The sequence below is a fragment of the Erpetoichthys calabaricus genome, chromosome 10, assembly GCF_900747795.2.
Source record: "Erpetoichthys calabaricus chromosome 10, fErpCal1.3, whole genome shotgun sequence".
NCBI classification, from domain to species: domain Eukaryota; kingdom Metazoa; phylum Chordata; class Cladistia; order Polypteriformes; family Polypteridae; genus Erpetoichthys; species Erpetoichthys calabaricus.
In genome coordinates, this window is record NC_041403.2 from 166,198,540 (window position 1) to 166,218,623 (window position 20,084).

At 46.5% G+C, this 20,084-nt stretch overlaps 1 protein-coding gene across 1 annotated transcript in view; it reads left to right on the forward strand.

Annotated features, from left to right (window-relative positions):
• The first annotated feature begins 973 nt into the window (after positions 1-973).
• LOC114658484 (uncharacterized) overlaps positions 974-20,084 on the forward strand; it is a 67,781-nt gene continuing 48,670 nt past the window's right edge. The window contains exon 1 of the mRNA XM_028810560.2: positions 974-1,444. Within this exon, the coding sequence (XP_028666393.1) occupies positions 996-1,444 (449 nt within the window). The 5' untranslated portion in view covers positions 974-995. The remainder of the gene's footprint in view (positions 1,445-20,084) is intronic.

Below are 20,084 nucleotides of genomic sequence, written 5' to 3' on the forward strand. Positions count from 1 at the left end.
CCTGAGATGGATCCCCTTCTCTTGACAGTCAATGTGTGCCATATAGAAGAGGAGAGGAATCAAGGACCCCGTAAATACACGCAGCCAATGGCAATTCCAGCAGCACCTAAGATCTAAAATAAGAGCATTCAGTGAGAGAGCGCAGTCACAACGTGAGCAAAGGGTTCTAAGGAAAGGGGAAGTAGAACCTCAGTGTAGTCATCAAGTCATTGTCTGCAGATGGTTTTCAGGTCCTCATCATGTACTCCTACTTTTCTCCTATATCATCAAACACCACGAGTCTTGGGGTTTGTAAAATGGCCCATGGTGGATGTGTGTGAGTGAATGGGTCCTGAGGTGAGCCGCCTTCTCTTGACAGTCAACGTGTGCCGTAGACAAGAGGAGAGGAATCAAGGACCCTGTAAATGCACGCAGCCAATGGCAATTTCAGCAGCACCTAAGATATAAAATAAGAGCATTCAGTGAGAGAGCGCAGCCACAATGTGAGCAAAGGGTTCTAAGGAAAGGGGACGTGGAACCTCAGTATGGTCATCAAATCATTGTTTGCAGATGGCATTCAGGTTCTCCCTGCGAACTCCTGGTTTTCTCCCTCATCCTCAAAGACGTGAGTGTTAAACCAATCGGAGGTCCCAAAATGGCCCGTTGTGGGTGTGAGTTGGTCCTGAGATGGGCTGGTAACCCATTCAGCTTTACTTTTTCTCTTGAGGGCCTTCTCAAAGCTGGCACCCATTCTACCAATATCCATACTGCTGGGATGGGTGCCACATTTGGGAGGGCCTAAAATTACATTTTCAGACAGTCCTAAATGGCAGGTTGTCACCTACCAGGCGGTTGTGCCCAACGAAACAAGACGTTTGTGATTTCCGAAATGACAGAATCCTCCGTCTTTCACAAGGCACAGTTGAATTTGTGTGCTTCCCAGTCACTCACCACCTCTCTCCTCTGTCTCTTTTTCTCTCCTCTCTCCAGCATTATGGTGCAACCAGACGGCAGACATGTTGCGATTCAGCACTTGCTCGGTCAGCTCCCATGCACTGGCAGACCGCAACCTGTTGACTGTGCCAGAGGTGGACATCAGCCCATGTCGGTACGTCTTTCCGCCCCCGGAAGCCGAGAGTTGGCAGAAGCACCGCCTGGAGCTGACCCAGGCCTCTCGCTCCTGCACCCTCCTGGAACCGGAGAGCCTTGCTGACAACCTGCTGCCGCGCACCTCCAGCTTCAATGCTGTCTATGAACTGCGGGCTAAGGAGGCAGACACCAGGTTCCCTTTTGAGGGGTCCGTCTCTTTCGATGCTTCCGGTCTGGGCTTGGATGCAGAAATGCCCATCAGCCCTCACGTCATCAAGAGGAGGCGCGGGGGGCTCATTGAGCAAAAGGACATCATTAAGGCCCATGAAGCGCACAAGATGCAGAGCACACCTCAAGCCAAACGGAAAGAGTGGGAGTAAGTATCTCGATGAACACCATTGAGGTTGGGTGGGGGGCATAAGCTTGGGATGCGGGTACAATTGGGTGGGAAGTGTGGTTGGGTCTATGGCAATGAAGGGACATGTCTGGGTTGGAGCTGTGTAGTTCAGGGATATGTTTACTTGAGATGCAGTGGGCAGGGGATCCATCTTGCTATGGGTGGACTGGGGGGCATGTCTAAGTGGTCCATCTGGATGAAATGGTGTGGGTGGGGTGAGAAATTTTCATTGAAATTAGTCATGAGTATCTTGGTCGTGTTTGCATGGTCCCTTCTCTTGACAGTCCGCATGTGCCATAGAGGACCTGTCAAGGGGAGAGGAATCAAGGACCCCTTAAATACTTGCAGCCAATAAAAATTCCAGCAAATCCTAAAATATACAATAAGATCATTCAGTGAGAGAGAGAGAGAGAGAAAGGGCAGTCACAACGTGAGCAGAGGGTTCTAAGGAAATAGAAAGAAGAACCTCCGCCCAGCCATCAAGTGATGGCCAATACTCCATCTTTATTTCGCTCATCCTATGATTCGCCAGTTAACTCTGGGAGACTCCATTCAGAGACAGAATGCCATCATCAAAAGTCGGCAGGTTGGTAAACCCACCATCTTGGACAAGGCCGCTCACTGCTGTGCTGGAAGACCTCGTTCATTCGGTTTTAGTCTTGGGCAACAAAGTTTTCAGCCGTGATACCGAGGTAAAGGAAATCTTTTCGGCTGTTAGGATGTTGAAAAATTTGATAGTACCGTGTAGAGGTGAGCGGAGTAAATAAAATTAGAAACAACCTAACGAGGAAAAAGTGTGAGTAGATGTTAAAAATAGTGGAGATCTGGGGGACCGTGGCATGGCGGAGACAAGGACGTGGGGAGGGAATGGGAAAGTGGAGTCTGACAGAGATCACTGATCTGTCGAGCCTCGGCGTTGAACAAAGAAGACACTGGAAGTGAGGAAATCCCCAAGACTGTTGCAGAGTCAAGGCTGTCAGGTGTTAAACATGAAAAAGGATAACGGGGATGAAGAAAAGCGGAAGCAACGGGTGGGAAATGGGAGTAGACATGAGGGGAAAGGAAGATCTAGGGTGATGCTTCTTAAACTCTTTTTCCTCGTGATCCAAATTTTTTGTACTGGTGCTGACCGTCATCCCGAGTTGGTTGCATCAGAGGATCGCCGATGTCGGACGTACCGGAGCAATGCCATTTGTTTAAGCTGCCCGCGGCGACCCATTTTAAGACGCTACACAAACCGTACGTGACCATTTCCAAAAGAGTAGCATTGTGATTTACGACCTACCAAATGCAGACAAAACGAGACCCAAAATGGGTCGCCATCCATAAATTTAAGATCCTGTGGTCTAAGGGAATGTAGTATGATAGAGATAAGGATCAGGTGCTGGGTGTGTGGAGGTAATGGGAAATGCAGAGTCTCGTTTTTCAGTTAAGAAATCTGCTGAGTTGGTGGTCGAGTTTGAACAACAAGCAAAGAAGATCTTGAGGTGTGAGGAAATCCCTGGGAATATTCCGGTGTTAAGATTTTAATGTGTTGAAAAATTTTGCAGGGGCGGCACGGTGGCGCAGTAGTAGCGCTGGGTTCACTTCCCGGGTCCTCCCTGCGTGGAGTTTGCATGTTCTCCCCGTGGGTTTCCTCCCACAGTCCAAACACATGCAGGTTAGGTGCATTGGCGATCTGAAATTGTCCCTAATATGTGCTTGGTGTGTGTGCCCTGTGGTGGGCTGGCACCCTGTCTGGGATTTGTTCCTGCCTTGTGCCCTGTGCTGGCTGGGATTGGCTCCAGCAGACCCTCCCCGTGACCCTGTGTTAGGATATAGCGGGTTGGATGATGACTGACTGACTGACTGACTGATTGAAAAATTTTGCAATACTCTTCCTGGGTGGTGGGAATGGAAAACACTGGAAACAACGTAAAGAGTGAGTCATGCAGAGAAGACAAAAATGTGAGTAGATGTGATGGAGAAGTGGAGGTTTGGGGTACCTTGGTATGGCGGAGTCGACCATCAGACACGTGGGTATGGGATGACCTGGAGAGAGTTGTGGTTAACGCAGTGCAGAGTAAGACTTTACTCTAATCTGATTACATTTGCAACCCATCCCAGTTGAAATCCTTGTAATCTCATTACAGTCCCTGGTTTCATTACTAACGTCACATGTGTGTCTATGCAGATAACATGAACTGTAAATGTAACAGGGAGTGTCTGCCCTCAAAGACATCATGCTCGAGGAGGCAAGTGTAGCTACTTGGTCGGTGTCCCCGGCCCCATTTGTACATGCACACGCTAGCTGTATTCTCACAGACGTAGAGCACATTGAATTCTACGACATTGTTAGATTTGTACTGGACTTGTGTGTTATTTTACGACATTCCTAGTTGTGCTACCTGTCTAAGAATGGGCTGAAATCTAAGTTATCAACATAGACCACAGCATTAACGTTTTAAGTGCACCAACTGTTGCAATGTATTTTGTTATGCATGTAGTAATAAAGTATGTTGCATTTGTCATTCCAACAGATGGTGCATCACAAACATTTGTAGTAATAAAGTGCATTGCGTTTGTAATTCCAACAGATGGTGCATTACAAACATTTCTAGTAATAAAGTGCATTGCATTTGTAATTCCAACAGATGGTGCATTACAAACATTTCTAGTAATAAAGTGTGCTGCTTTTGTAATTCCAACAGATGGTGCATCACAAACATTTCTAGTAATAAAGTGCATTGCATTTGTAATTCCAACAGATGGTGCATTACAAACATTTCTAGTAATAAAGTGTGCTGCTTTTGTAATTCCAACAGATGGTGCATCACAAACATTTGCAGTAATAAAGTGCATTGTGTTTGTAATTCCAACAGATGGTGCATCACAAACATTTCTAGTAATAGTGCATTGAGTTTGTAATTCCAACAGATGGTGCATTACAAACATTTCTAGTAATAAAGTGTGCTGCTTTTGTAATTCCAACAGATGGTGCATCACAAACATTTGCAGTAATAAAGTGCATTGCGTTTGTAATTCCAACAGATGGTGCATTACAAACATTTGTAGTAATAAAATGCATTACTACAGATGTTTGTTATGCACCAGCTGTTTGAATGAAAAATTCCAGTTCTTAGAGCTGGGTATAACTGCAGGTAATGGCCATAATCTCGGAGAAAAGCGCTATATAAATGTAAAAAATTTATTATTATTACAATCTCAGTCATGAAACACCCTTTGAGTCTTATAACCCTCACACAACCCTACTCTTAACCATAATGTAACCGAGCAAGTGATGGGTGTTTCGTGATGTTGGGGTATTACATGAATGACCTCATAGGTACTGCGAGTTGCAATTACACTCTGTTGAATTCAAAAGTCTCTATTTGATATGTCATTTGGAATGGGATTTGCACATTTTTTTTGTTGCGCCATCTGTTAGAGTGAAAAATGCAGTGGAATAAAGTACTACAAATGTTTGTAACGCACCACCTGTTGGAATGACAGAGACACAGCAACTGGACAGGCTCATAAATACACAGACAGACAGACACTTGTCCTGTTGTTAAGGTGGATGTGAGAGTTCATTTTACTTTTGGGATTGCATTAAGGTCGACTTTGTCTTTATTAAAAAAATAAAAGTTGAGTCTGACTTTGAAAGTTAATTTCTCAGTTTGACAACACGTTCAAAGAAAACTGGTGAAACTAGGAACACTTTCAGGGGATTGAGAAAATGTACAGACACCTTCATGTTTTTCACATTTTTGTAGCCTTATCATATAATCACTTCAATGAATTTTTTCCCCTCATCAAGCAACACCCCAGAATGACGATTGCGAAAACTGAATTTTGACATTTTCGGGGATTTATTAAAAATGAAAAACTGTAATATCCCATTGACGCAAGTATTCAGGTGCTTTGCTTCCCATTCTAGTGTTCATTGTGGTCATTTCAGTTGACTGGATGGATTAGGAAAGGCACACACCAGTCTAGAGAAGGCCCACCGTTTGAGCAAAAACCAAGCCATGAGGTCCAAGGAGTTGCCCGCAGGATTGTGTCGAGGTGCAGCATTGATGGTTCCCAAGAGCACAGTAGCCCCAAGTTTGGAACAACTCTTCTTAGAGCTGGCTGCTAACATCTTGAGGGTAAAGAGAAGGGCAGCAGTCACTTGAGTTCAACTCTCAGGAAAGCTAACTGAGGAGAAACAGCAGTGGGTATCAAGCCACAGACAGGATGCCAGGGTACAACTGGGTTTTGCACAAGAACTTATGACGTGGTGATACGCTACACCCAAAGTGTCAAAGTGGACATGAAGCAGACTGGCATTCTGATGCTTAGTCCCGCTCACAGGCCATTCAATAAACCCACATTAACCATTTCCTAATCCCCAAAAGGCAGGCTCAGGGCACAGGGTGCCAGGTCTTCACAGGGTTCTCTCACTCACATGATGCCAACTTAGAGCTGTCATATGACCTAAATCAGACTCCCTTGGTGATGCCCTTGTAATGAGGCTTAGTGAACACTAGGAGAACATGCAAACTCCACACAGATAGCGACGGGAATGGGAAGTAATTTCAGCAGTGCTAACCCCTGTGCCACCATGCCAGCTTTCCTTCATTCACCAGTACTCCATTTTATTTTGATGGGTCTCTTTACAGAAAGCGTGCCATGAACATCGCACTGGTGATGCCTCAGACTGTCTTTAACTTTTGTGTGCACAAAGCTCAATGAAAATATGTCTCCTCACATCACTGTCTCCTCAAATGAGCCCACTGGCAGTGCCCTGCGAGCATCTCTGTTATGAAGGAGGTGCCCCGCGTCTTGGCAGCAAGTGCCTGGGCTCCAAAGCTCCATTATGATTATCGGCTATTTGCATAAACACGAGTGGCAGCTCTTTGCCTCCTCGTTTGCATATTCATGAGGGCTGTAGGGCAGCCAATGGCAAATCCACTTCTGTCAAGTGTGCGGATCGCTGCACATGCTTGCTCTGCACTCTGTTTAGAGGGGGACCCCCCCTGCCTACCCCACTCATGTGGCACGACACCTGTCATCAACCATCTGGTCAGCATGGGCAGGACTGGCGCTAATCTGCTGAAGCATATCTGCTACACCGCACCCCCAGGGGTCTTCACTCTGTTCTTGGATTTCTCACCTGATGGGGTCCCAGAATAGGGTCTGTTTAGGTAAGACCTTACGCTTGCCCATCATTGTGGACCGCTTATTTAATTTATTGGCTCAGTTTCTGTTTCCACCAGATGGCGCTCAGCTTCAATGTGGATCTGGGTGGTACATGTGTAGCTAAAGTACAGAAATGCCCATCGTTAGGGTACATGTCCAGTGTACACACCTCCAGGGACCACCCTGAACTGTAACTTCACATCTTTAAGAAGGTAGAATGGAAATTTGGGAATTTGTTCTTCTCACAGCAGATTCTGGAGTGCCCTCCACATCTATGGGCTGTTCTGGAAGATTCAGTGACTTCTGTGGAATATTCCTTATTCTGCTGCCATTCTAGACTCCATCCTGGTTAGGTGGGCAACTACTGGCGGTCTCTCTGTAGACGCTCTTCCATTCAGAACCTCCACCCCTTGCTCAGTGAAGGACTGGCTTGTGGTCACTTGCTCTGCTAGAAGAACCCATCCATTCTTGCCTTGGACATACTGAACTAATTCTGGTGCTATTCTAGAACAATCCATCCCACTTGTAGCAGCAATTATTTTAGAACAGTCCATCTTTTTTTTCTTCTTCTAAATATATTTACTCCAATTAAGAGTCACAAGGAGTGAGCAACTTAAGGAACAAACCTTGGCACACTCCTCTGGGATGTCAAAAACAACAGGCAGACACAATGAGGATTTGGGATCCTTCACTGTTTTGGAGCAAAATATCTAGAGTGGTGATTTCGAATCAATACAGCTGAATCCTTCTTACAATTTCCTTCAAGACGAGGTCTTCCTGAAGAGTATTCTAGAACCCTGTCCATCTGTTTTGGTGATTCTGTTCAGGAAATTTTCACATGTTCGGAATTCCCTTCTTGGTAGTTCCTCAGAGCAGCAGGGCCAGGGCTTGCCTAGCATTGTTGTGCCCTCATTCCCATCGCCAGTGTTCTGGAGTCGGTGATCCAACCGTGTTCTAGAACCTTCTCTAGTTCTGGAGCAGCAGAGCCAGCCCTTTGTTTCGACTTTCTTTGGGCTGTGCACTCTTTTTTTAGAACGATGTCTCGGTGAGCATTGCTCTGGAATCCCTTCCTCTAAGGTTTCCTATCATTGCATTTCCTTCTGGAGTTACTTGCTCTTGAATGCTGTTCTGCTCCATTTTCTTCCAGACACTTCTGTACAGGGTGTCCTCGTCAGCTTTTTCGAACATTCTCCTCTTTGGTGGTCTTTCAAAGTAGCAGCGGTTCTGTGCCGGGTCCTCCATTCTGTGATTTGTTCCCCTGCTGTAGGTTTCATCAGGAAAGTGGACTTCTTGAATAACTGCAGGGGTCTTCTCTTTAAGGAGTCTTCTGGTCAGGGTGTTTTTATCTCTTTGGCACTTTTCTAGAACTTTCCACCCTTGCCTAGTGTTTAGTGGCAGGTTTTCCAGGTTACATGGAGACACATCTCCTTGAATTGTTTCTCCAGAGTTAATGTGTTTAGTGTGCAATTCTGAGAGTTACCTTTACAAGTCGGTCTTCCTGAACTGTGTTCCTGGTCTTTCTTTATTTTGGCAGCTTTGTAACAGATGTTCTCACGTGTGCACATTCCCCTGGACTTTACTATCCATCCATCCATCCATTATCCAACCCGCTATATCCTAACTACAGGGTCTGCTGGAGCCATTCCCAACCAACACAGGGTGCAAGGCAGGAAACAAACCCCGGGCAGGGCGCCAGCCCACTGCAGTGGACTTTATTAGTGATTTTTATATTTTGGAATAATTCATGGAAACAGACGAGACCTTGCTCTCATTTCTCATTGGCACACAATGCTCCTGACTGTGGTGGTGTGGACAGGATTGTGTTTGTGTGGCAGAAGGCCAGGCGGGGCTCAGAGTGGGAGCAAACTGGGTGGCACTGCCTGTTTGAATGGCAGGAGGCTGGGTGGGGCTACATGTTATAGTGGTAGCAGGCTGAGCTGGGTATGATGTTTGAGTGGCAGCGGTCAGGCAGGGCTTGATATGTGCGTGGCAGTAAGATGGGCAGGGCTAGCGTGGCAGCAGGCTGAGCTTGAAATGGGTTGTTTGAGTGGCAGCAGGGCAGACAGGGCTAGATGCTGGACAGTTTGACATCCGTGGCAGAGCGACAGGCACTGAGCAGGCTCCTGTCAATAATGGAGAATCCACTGCATCCACTGAACAGGATCATCTCCAGACACAGGAGCAGCTTCAGCGACAGACTGCTGTCACCGTCCTGCTCCACTGGCAGACTAAGGAGATTGTTGCTCCACCACACTATGCGACTCTTCAATTCCACCCGGGGGGGGGTAAATGTTAAAATTATACAAAGTTATTGTCTGTCTGTCTATGCTTGAGTGGCGGAAGGCCAGGCGGGGCTAAACACTTGAATGGCAGGAGGCTGGGCGGGGCTACATGTTATAGTGGAAGCAGGTTGAGCTGGATTTGATGTTTGAATGGCAGTGGTCAGGCAGGGCTTGATATGGCCTTGGGATTAATAAAGTATATCTATCTATCTATCTATCTATCTATCTATCTATCTATCTATCTATCTATCTATCTATCTATCTATCTATCTATCTATCTATCTATCTATCTAGATGTTTGAGTGGCAGCAGGGCAGACAGGGCTAGATACTTGAATGTCAGTAGGCTGGGCGGGGCTAAATTCTTGAGTAATGTCAGGCTGGGCGGGGCTAGACACTTGAATGGCAGGAGGCTGGGCTGGGCTACATGTTATAGTGGTGGCAGGCTGAGCTGGATTTGATGTTTGAATGGCAGTGGTCAGGCAGGGCTTGATATGTGCATGGCAGCAGGAGGGGGCAGGGCTAGATACTTGAGTAGCAGTAGGCTGGGCTGGGTTAGATGCTTCAGTGACGGTAGGCCAGGTGGGGCTAGATGCTTGAGTGGCAGCAGGCTGGGCGGAGCTAGATATTTGAGTGGCAGCAGTCTGCATCCTTGAAATCAGGAAGATTTGAAAAAGAGGCTGGAGATGTTCCTAGAAAGTGAATAAAGTAGAGCCCCGCGCAGATGTTGCAGTGCTGCTGCATTTAGTAAACAGCTGCTAGTGCTGTTCAGAGGACTTCAATTCCCAGCATGCAGCAGAAGTACACAGGGTCCGACGGTCATTCAGCTTCAGAGGCTAACAAAGCGGACCAAGTGAAGCTATAGCGGTCTTTAATGGATAGCTTTTTAGATACATACGTCCTAATCGAAGACTGTTCCACGTAACGCCAGTGTGTTTTTCTTGGTCCACCTTCCACCTGCTTACAAACTCTTGTAGAGCGATTACCGTCTTTAAGATGTCCCGCACTTACCCACCATTCCAGGTCACCCATGCTTTGACTGCGTTTCATTCACCTGGTAGAAACTGCGCGTGGAGAACAACTGGAAGAAGAGCTGCTCCAACGTATGGGGTGGGCACGGGGAGCCTGTCCCTGTTTCTCAGGGGTCTCTTGGTGGAGCTGGCTAGATGGAGGTGGTCAGGCCAGTTTTCAGGCTGGATCAAGGGGTGGTCTCAGACGAGAGCACTCGGGGCAAATTCAAGGGGCACTCGCCCCCTGTGGTGTTCTGGCAATGCCAAGACCTTCTCGTGATGACAGAGGAGACTTGCGAGGGGAAGGCGGTTTACGCCGCCCGTTTCTCACCAAAAGGGTAGGCATAGCAACAAAGAGGTCTCTTGTGGAGATCTGATGAAAAAGGAAAAAAAGAAAGAAAGCAAGCCTACATAATAAAGCTATTTAGTCAGAGCTGACAGCCTCCTACACGGCACAATCAGAAAAAAAATAAAAGAAAAAAAAATATACTCCAAAATGAGAAGACCGGGAGAACATTTCCATCCAGGGTTCCATTCTTTAATAAAGTGCTGGATGGAAACAAATTACCAGTCGGCCGAGAGGGTGATGAGACCTCCCTCCATAGCTGAGGACTTCAGGCTCAACTCCCACTTACTGCACCATCAGCACGCCTGGACCATCATGTGTCTGATGTCTGCTGGGCTGCCCGATGTCTACTGTGACCCCGGTGGTGGACCTCCAACCAGAATGGGCATCCCAGATCCCCCACATCTTCTTGGCTTCAGACTCTGCTACCTTACCTGTCTGTTCTTGGAGACAGTGGTGTAAAAGATGGGACCAACCATGGCGCATCATGCTGTGGGCTGGTAGATCAAATGACTGGCAGCCTGCTGTCTCTTTAAAGCAGACTCTGCTGGGATTGGAAGGCCATAGTGAATCTCAGCATGCAGATCTTCCGGGACTGACCAATAGGAGGCTCCCGAGAGCCCATGCACATTGAGATCCTAGGAATACAAAGGAACCACTGTGAGAGTTTTGTCTGTCCACCAGGAAGGACTCTCAAGAAGTCTCCACAGATTGGACTCCTCTGCCTACTTTGGAACTCCGGTGAATGAAATGGCTTTTAAAGGAAGTTGGGAAGGAGCTCATCGGGAATGGAGGCACCTACCCTGTGGAGCATTTCTGAGCAAGACGGGCCATACTGGACCTCAGTTTGGTACTTCTCTCCATAGAGTGGTCTTCACTGGTCAATAACTGTGTAAAGGATGGACCTGCAATGAGTTGTAATATCAGTGTATAAAGGAACTTACTGGAAATTGCAACCATGTGCACTGGGAGCCAGTATGGTGGACTGGCCTTTACCAAGACACCTTAAATGGATCCATCAGTAACTATGGACAGCTGGTACTCAGTAACTAGTATGGAACTTTTGGGGGACTGATGCGTCATCGTCAACTCATTACGGTGCTGCTCTGCGTTGATTGATTGGGCTGTACGAGCAGGGCCGTCTTAACAGCATTATAGGCCCCCCAGGCAAAGCAGTGCCCTGGGACCTCTACCTACACAAGCACTTACAGGAATAAAAATGCAAATTGTTGATAAAATTAAACACATTAATTGTATTGGTACTGACTGGTACAAAATCAGTGTTGGCTGTACAGCAAAGATTAATCAACACAAACGTGTGAACAATATAACACGAGCCTTGAAAAACACAAACATTTCAACATATAAATGATACTCAATTGGCAAACCACACAGACGGAGTTGGCACAGCATTAAATGACTATGAATTATTTATTATCGATCAAGTGTTCAACGCAAACATTTGAGAAATTTCTTTGCAGAGAATTGAGTTGAAGTGACGTTAACATTTACATTTTTTACGTGACGTCGTGCGTGAGACCTGTACACATACAGGCACGTGAGGTGGCAGAGGTGCCCACGATACTAAATCAGAGGCGAATGCCAATGTTCACTTGTATCACAATAACAAATATTTATAGTTTAGTAGAGTCTAGTGTTTATTTATTGGTAGCAAGTCACAACATACATAGATGAGCATGGGGCCCCCGGGCAACTGCCCAGTGTGCCCATGAGTTAACGAGGATGTGTTATGGTGTGTCACCAGTCAGTGCTGGAGCCGAGTGTGGTGCGCATCTCTTCTACAGCTCCGTATGGAGGTCCTTTTGAATTAACTTGTTGATACTGGGACACGTTAGGCACAAGCTGTGAATAAACTGGTCTGTACTGGTAGACCCCCAGTATGAAACCTCCCAGAGACTGAAGGCCCATATGATAAATAACTAAAATGGGACATATTGGAAAGTTTCATTCAATTAAGTAGGATCCAGTAGGTAGCACCTTGGAAAGGATGGGTGTCCACTTTGACTCGGCTTAGAGCTTTTTGGGAATTGGAGTTCTGATGTCAGAAGATTATAAATACATTTTGAATAAAACACAAGCGAACACATCAAGAGTGGGGGCTGCAGACGTCACCCCGTTTTAAGGTCCAGAAATGGTAAGTTTGGAAAACAAAGAAAAGTTAATCTGGTGACCGCTGCACATTCTGATGGCTCCCTGAGAGCTTAAAAAACACTTTACTCAGGTGGAGCTCCATTCTCCTAAGAAGAAGGTTCAAGACTGAGTGATGGTGGTCTCTTGACCATCCAGGAAGCCTTTATAGAGGACGATTTAAGGAGTTATATGGATCTATCTATCTATCTATCTATCTATCTATCTATCTATCTATCTATCTATCTATCTATCTATCTATCTATCTAGTGGCCTGGCCTGCAGGGGGTGCACCAGCTCTCCAATCCTGACAAAGACAGACACAAGGCACAAGTCCAACATAAAACAGGCTTTATTCTACTGTGGGAAACTCTTCCTAAACATTACCCACTTGCACACAGTACAAAAGCACCAAGCACAACGAAGTAAGGCACACAGCAATTCTCTTGTTTTATTCTTCTCTCTATCTCTCCTTCTTCCTCCACTCTTCCTCCAGTAAGCCTCGTTCCTCTTCCTCCCGACTGTGGCTCCCGGAGGAGTGGCTGGGGCTCCTTTTAAGAAATCCCCGGATGTACTTCTGGTGTCCCAAAGGCTTGGCCCAGGAGCCCTTCAACATAAGGCTGGAGCCTCAAAACATAGGGTATCCCAGTCCCTGCAGCACCCCCTGGTGGCTCCCACTGCACCCAATAGGACTGAGTTGAAGAACTCCAATTCTTATACTACCCTGTGGGAAACTGTGGCACCACTGCAACCCAGAAGAGCTGCTGTCTGGTATTCTAGGGGAGGCAGTGCCCTAAAGAAGTGACCTTCCCCCCCATTCTTCCACCTCATGGGCGTCTAACCCGCCTGTCCCTTACAACATCTATATTTTTATAAGCATATAATGTGTTACCTATTATATAGAGCTTTTCACATCAATCAATCCATCTATTATAGAGAGCCTTTCTCCTCTATCTGTTACAATACAATTTATTTTTGTATAGTAACCCAAAATCACACAAGAAGTGCCGCAATGGGCTTTAACAGGCCCTGACTCTTGCCAGCCCCCCAGCCTCGACTCTCTAAGAAGACAAGAAAAAACTCCCAAAAAAACCCTTGTAGGGAAAAATTGGAAGAAACCTCTGGAAAGGCAGTTCAAAGAGAGACCCCTTTCCAGGTAGGTTGGGCGTGCAGTGGGTGTCAAAAGAAGGGGGTCAATACAATACAATACAATACACAGAACAGAACAAATCCTCAATACAGTATGAAAATAAAAATTTTAGAAGTACGGAGCAGAATTTAACAGTAGATGATATCACATGATAAGATTTGGATATCTGTTACACCCCCTACAGGCCTCCTCATGTACAGTGCATCCAGAAAGTATTCACAGCTTCATCACTATTTCCACATTTTGTTATGTTACAGCCTTATTCCAAAATGGATTAAATTCATTTTTTTCCTCAGAATTCTACACACAACACCCCATAATGACAATGTGAAAAAAGTTTACTTGAGGTTTTTGCAAATTTATTAAAAATAAAAAAACTGAGAAATCCCATGTCCATAAGTATTCACAGCCTTTGCTCAATACTTTGTCGATGGCAATTCCAGCCTCAAGTCTTGTTGAATATATTGCCACAAGCTTGGCACACCTATCCTTGGCCAGTTTCGCCCATTCCTCTTTGCAGCACCTCTCAAGCTCCATCAGGTTGGATGGGAAGCGTCGGTGCACAGCCATTTTAAGATCTCTCCAGAGATGTTCAATCAGATTCAAGTCTGGGCTCTGGCTGGGCCACTCAAGGACATTCACAGAGTTGTCCTGAAGCCACTCCTTTGATATATTGGCTGTGTGCTTAGGGTCGTTGTCCTGCTGAAAGATGAACCGTCACCCCAGTCTGAGGTCAAGAGCGCTGTGGAGCAGGTTTTCATCCAGGATGTCTCTGTACATTGCTGCAGTCATCTTTCCCTTTATCCTGACTAGTCTCCCAGTCCCTGCTGCTGAAAAACATCTCCACAGCGTGATGCTGCCACCACCATGCTTCACTGTAGGGATGGTATTGGCCTGGTAATGAGCAGTGCCTGGTTTCCTCCAAACGTGATGCCTGGCATTTACACCAAAGAGTTCAATCTTTGTCTCATCAGACCAGAGAATTTTCTTTCTCATGGTCTGAGAGTCCTTCAGGTGCCTTTCGACAAACTCCAGGCGGGCTGCCATGTGCCTTTTACTAAGGAGTGGCTTCCGTCTGGCCACTCTACCATACAGGCCTGATTGTTGGATTGCTGCAGAGATGGTTGTCCTTCTGGAAGGTTCTCCTCTCTCCACAGAGGACCTCTGGAGCTCTGACAGAGTGACCATCGGGTTCTTGGTCACCTCCCTGACTAAGGCCCTTCTCCCCCGATCGCTCAGTTTAGATGGCCGGCCAGCTCTAGGAAGAGTCCTGGTGGTTTCGAACTTCTTCCAGTTATGGATGATGCAGGCCACTGTGCTCATTGGGACCTTCAAAGCAGCAGAAATTTTTCTGTAACCTTCCCCAGATTTGTGTCTCGAGACAATCCTGTCTCGGAGGTCTACAGACAATTCCTTTGACTTCATGTTTGGTTTGTGCTCTGACATGAACTGTCAACTGTGGGACCTTCTATAGACAGGTGTGTGCCTTTCCAAATCATGTCCAGTCAACTGAATTTACCACAGGTGGACTCCAATGAAGTTGCAGAAACATCTCAAGGATGATCAGGGGAAACAGGATGCACCTGAGCTCAATTTCGAGCTTCATGGCAAAGGCTGTGAATACTTATGTACATGTGCGTTCTCAATTTTTTCATTTTTAATAAATTTGCAAAAACCTCAAGTAAACTTTTTTCACGTTGTCATTATGGGGTGTTGTGTGTAGAATTCTGAGAACAAAAATGAATTTAATCCATTTTGGAATAAGGCTGTAACATAACAAAAGGTGGAAAAAGTGATGTGCTGTGAATACTTTCCGGATGCACTGTGTATAATGTAAGTATTTACTGTGAGTATATAAGTATGTGGGTCAGCTAAGCCAACCAGAATATAAAGTATTACCAATTATATAGTGCCTTTCACAGACAGGAGGCCAGTGTGCCAACCAACATGCTTGTTGGAGCTGGAGGTCCTACCCCAGATGGAGTATTAGAGTTGGCCAGAGGAGACCACCAGTTAGTCCTCCAGGCCATTTGGGAGTAGTTGGAAGCTTCAAGTATGTTCCAGGCAAGTAATGCTGCGCTGGACCCTTCAAGCTGACAGCTACACTCCCTTATGGGGTTTGTGAGGACTCAAAACCACTGACTGGTCAATCAGAGAGCCATGACCCTTGCAGTAGTGGGGGGGGGGGTTTGCTCATTAGTGCCCCCGCTGGTCACAATATGCACAACAGTAAACACTTTATGGGATTCTTCAAACACAGAGGTTGAACGTCTCTACTAGGACCGGTTTGAATGGGACTCGGTGGACTGGTTTGTCCTGAGTTTTTAATTAAACTGACCAAGTCCTTGTTTGGACACTTTCAGGGGGGGGTTCCGATAAATGGCCAGGTGTGTGCTTGCAGCCTGAATGATGCCTGATGGTCAGTGTTGAATCTTACCGGGTAGCTCTGTTAAAGAGACTGGTTTCTACTGGGAAGCAGTGCAGAGTGTTAACGGGTAGATTAGGGTAAGTTGGGACACTTTTGGGGGCTGAAGAAAGTGGTCTCTGCTATAATTTGGAGTCCGTAGTGAGCTTGACCGCTTCAGGCTGGGCTTCCTTATAAAGGTTTTTGAAATTGGTTGGTTAACATTGGCAGTTATGGTGCCCATCGTGGCAATGATTTATTAGTCATTGATGTGCCATTCAGTCTTGGCACTAATGTGCCCCCCAGACAAGTCCAGACCAACAAATTCATGAGAGCACAAACTGGCACTCATCCTCCTGGCAAATCCAAAAGCAACAGCCACCTTATGTGTTCATTTTGGTTGTAATGTGCTACTATGCCCACCTGTGTTTGGAGGGCATATGCAGCTGATGGTGAAAGGGATGCCACTTGACTCCAAGCGAGTTCCCCTGGTGACTGCCCACTTCTCATCTCAGGTGCGCCACCTTGCTGCCTAAAAGTCATTGCATTTAAGCACAAGTTAAATGTTTGTGACATGTGGGCACACATATGCCACATCTGGGAAATGTCTTCTTCCTGAGAAAGCCACCTGCAAAGGGCATACCAGCTATTGGAGGTTTGGCCAGTCTTGCCCAACACCTGTTGCCCAGGTGGCACATTTATGAATGATAAGAGGATGGATACTTGGTTATCTTTGCCCATACTGGCACTTATCTGCTCAGCTTTCCAAAGCCTCCTTCACTGCCACTAGCTGGCATTGCGTGCATCATACTTTTCCTTTTGGTGCCAATGGTCCATTTCTATGGGCACAGTTAGAGAGTCAGCCCCCTGTCATACAGCTGCAGGTGGGTGGCAGCTGCACGCCAGGGGGCTGTGCTGCCAGCTGAGGCGGATGCTACAGCAGATGCTCTGACCATGGCCCCTCTCAGTGGGGCACTTTCAGCTGCATCTCCACTCTGTGCCAATGCCAGGACAGCTCATTCAATCTGGTTTTGTTTTGTTTTGATTGGCAAATTGTTGGTTTCCTCAAATGGGGATGGGGGTGGGCACTGGCATGCCGGGAATTGGGAACTGAACACTGATAGCCCCAACCCCCACCGTGAAACAAGCTCATTTTGGTGCCAGGGGCAGGCAGCTCAGGCTTTCTCTGTGAGATCAATAAACTTTAATCTATTAATTTATCTTTTATATAGTGCCTTTCACATCTCTCTATCTGTCTGTCTATCTGTTTATTATATAGTGCCTTTCACATCTTTGTCACTCTTGCTGTCTTTCAGTATCTAAATGAAGATTTGTGCCCATTGTGGCACTCAGGCAGGCTTGGCATATTGGCATCATAACTCCAGGACCAGCAGTGGCAGGGTAAGGCAGGTGCCAAATGTAGAACTCACTCACGTTTCCCACTTCTACCGAGTTAATCACTGGGGGATGCGGGATGCTTTGACTCTGTTTTCAGCGTCTATATAGCGCCTTTTCTAGTGGGCATCATCTCAAGATTTCAGATGCACAGCCATAGGCGATTTAGCTGTATGGGGAGAGAGGACATGAATGTAATAACTTACTAAATTGAACCAAAGTTGTGGCCAAATTCTGTCCCCTTCAGGTTTGGCGCCGCAACTGCAAAGAGTTGCATTGGCACTGCCAGCCTGGATTGAAGTGGAGATGTGAAGCAAAAGGGTCCGTGGTTTGGATCGGCCTCTGGAGTTGTGACAAGACATTTATGTGCTTGGGTGCCCCCTAGTGACTTACCCATCTTTATTGTATTCTTAAGGTTAAAGACCTGATCAGAAACCCCATGCCCCTGTGATGGGCAGAACTGGCACTAAACACAATGGGCCGCTACTGGTTCTGTTCTTTCATGAACCTCCCTCTTTATTTTTAACAATGGATTTTTCCAGCCTTGTGCCTGGTGTTTGCTGGGATGGGCACCAGCATCCCAGCGACCCTACTCGGGATAAGCAGGTTTTAAAATGAATGAATGGATGGATGGATGGATGGAAATCGTGATGAGCCGATCAATAGCACAATGGCTCATGCTGTAGATCCAAAGACCAGGATTCAAGTAGGGTCTGTACAAGTTGGCTTGGCACAGTGGGCATTATTTTCCTCACACATCTCAAAGAGCTGTACGTGAAGTTAACTGGCAAGGAGGGGCGGTGTGCCCTCTAGCAGACAGACGGACATCCAATCCAGGATCGGTCCCTGCTTTGAAGGCAGGCTCCAGGTTCCCTGCCACCCTAAACGGGTTCATAAAATGTGCGAAAGGGTAAATAATGCGCTGTGGCGTCGACTGCTTCTTCCTGGACCGCTCAATGTAATCTTGATCCAGGACGGCTTTGAAAAGGGAGCCCAATTCTGTATTGATATCCTCGCACATGCCGACCCACACACTCACACCTTTTTTAAAACTCCGTAACGTCACTGAAAGGGAAGATGCGTCAGCCAACAGGTATTTCAAATTTGACGGAGCTGAAAGCTTTGTGTTGGTGCTTGTCATACCTCACATTTCCAGGAGAGGGCAGCAGAGACCTCAGAGAGTGGAATTCTCAGAAGCGCTTCGCAAAAAGATGACAGTCGAAGATAAAAGGAAGGGACGCGGTTCTTTATTATTATTATTATTGTTATAATTAATAATTATTATTATTGTTGTTATTTATTGTTATTGTTATAATTATAGTAATAATAATTATTATTATTGTTTTTTATTAATATAATAATAATAATGTTGATAATAATACAGAATAAAAATGAGCAACGTCTGTTACAATCCTCCCCATCCATACCGGCTGTCACTCACAACACATTACGGGTTGTTTAGTGACTCAGGGGGAACTGACCCTGACTACACACCATTCACTAAATTCCCCAAACAGCAGTAAACACCCCCCTCACTTTTACATCCCCCCCAAACCCCATCCCATTTTCCCCCCACCGGCCCCGGCGACCCAAGCGAGTCTTTTCAGTCCGTGCCTTGAACTGACGTGGGGACGCATTTCAGGGACATTAGGCAGTATGCGTATTTTTACCCCTTTCACCCCTCATTTCTGTCTGGGTTCAGAGCCCACGGAGCCCCAAATGGTCGCATAGTTCTTTGATGGCAGGAAACTACCCTGGGCGTTAACTCTGAGCTCTCGACCATATAAACTTATCGAGAGGTGGGATGGGGGGGCTTCAGAGGCTTATTTTGCCTAGCCCCTTCTCTTGTTGTCTTAATCACGAATAACTGCACTTGAAACCCCAAGGGGGACCCAACTCTGCTCTTTAATATTTAATATGTATAGCAGCGCAGTCAACACCCATAAATGAGGCTCAGAGCCTGATACCAACTCCTAGAAACGCCCCTGCTACCCAGCCCCTCCCACTCAGTCATCAAACTCCGCCCAACCCTCAAGCTCCTAGTCCCACCCATCTATTTAAATATCTTGCCCCCGCCCGTTCAGCTGTCACTCAAACATATCGCCCCGCCCCACCTGGCCAAGCTTTGTGCTAATTGGCCTGTAATTTTATTTTGCATGTGTTAAAAACAAAAATGTTCTGAAATTTGTCGAGAGTTTCGTGAGAGCGCACCGTGTGGATTACCACATGCAAGTGAGAATGTTCAGGGCCGGCTCGAGCGTTTTTGCTGCCCTGTAGGCCAAGTGCAAACGGTGTCCTGCTTACCCCCTGTACTGCCAGACCAGTACATTGAAATCTGGAAACAGGACGGAGGAGCCAGGAATGGGGAGAGCAAAATATGAAGGATTCCAATAGACTCCAGCTACGGACCTCCAGAGCTCCCCTCCGTTGAGGAGGTTAATGCTTTATGATATTCAGTGATAACAACCGGTTTCCTCCCACAGTCCAAAGACATGCAGGTTAGGTGGATTGGCGATTCTAAATTGTCCTTGGTGTGTGGGTGTACGTTTGTGTGTCCTGCGGTGGGTTGGCACCCTACCCGGGATTGGTTCCTGCCTTGCGCCCTGTGCTGGCTGGGATTGGCTCCAGCAGACCCCGGTGACCCTGTAGTTAGGATTCAGCGGGTTGGAAAATGGATGGATGATAACACTCGATCACAAGTCAAGTAAACCAAGTAGCTGTC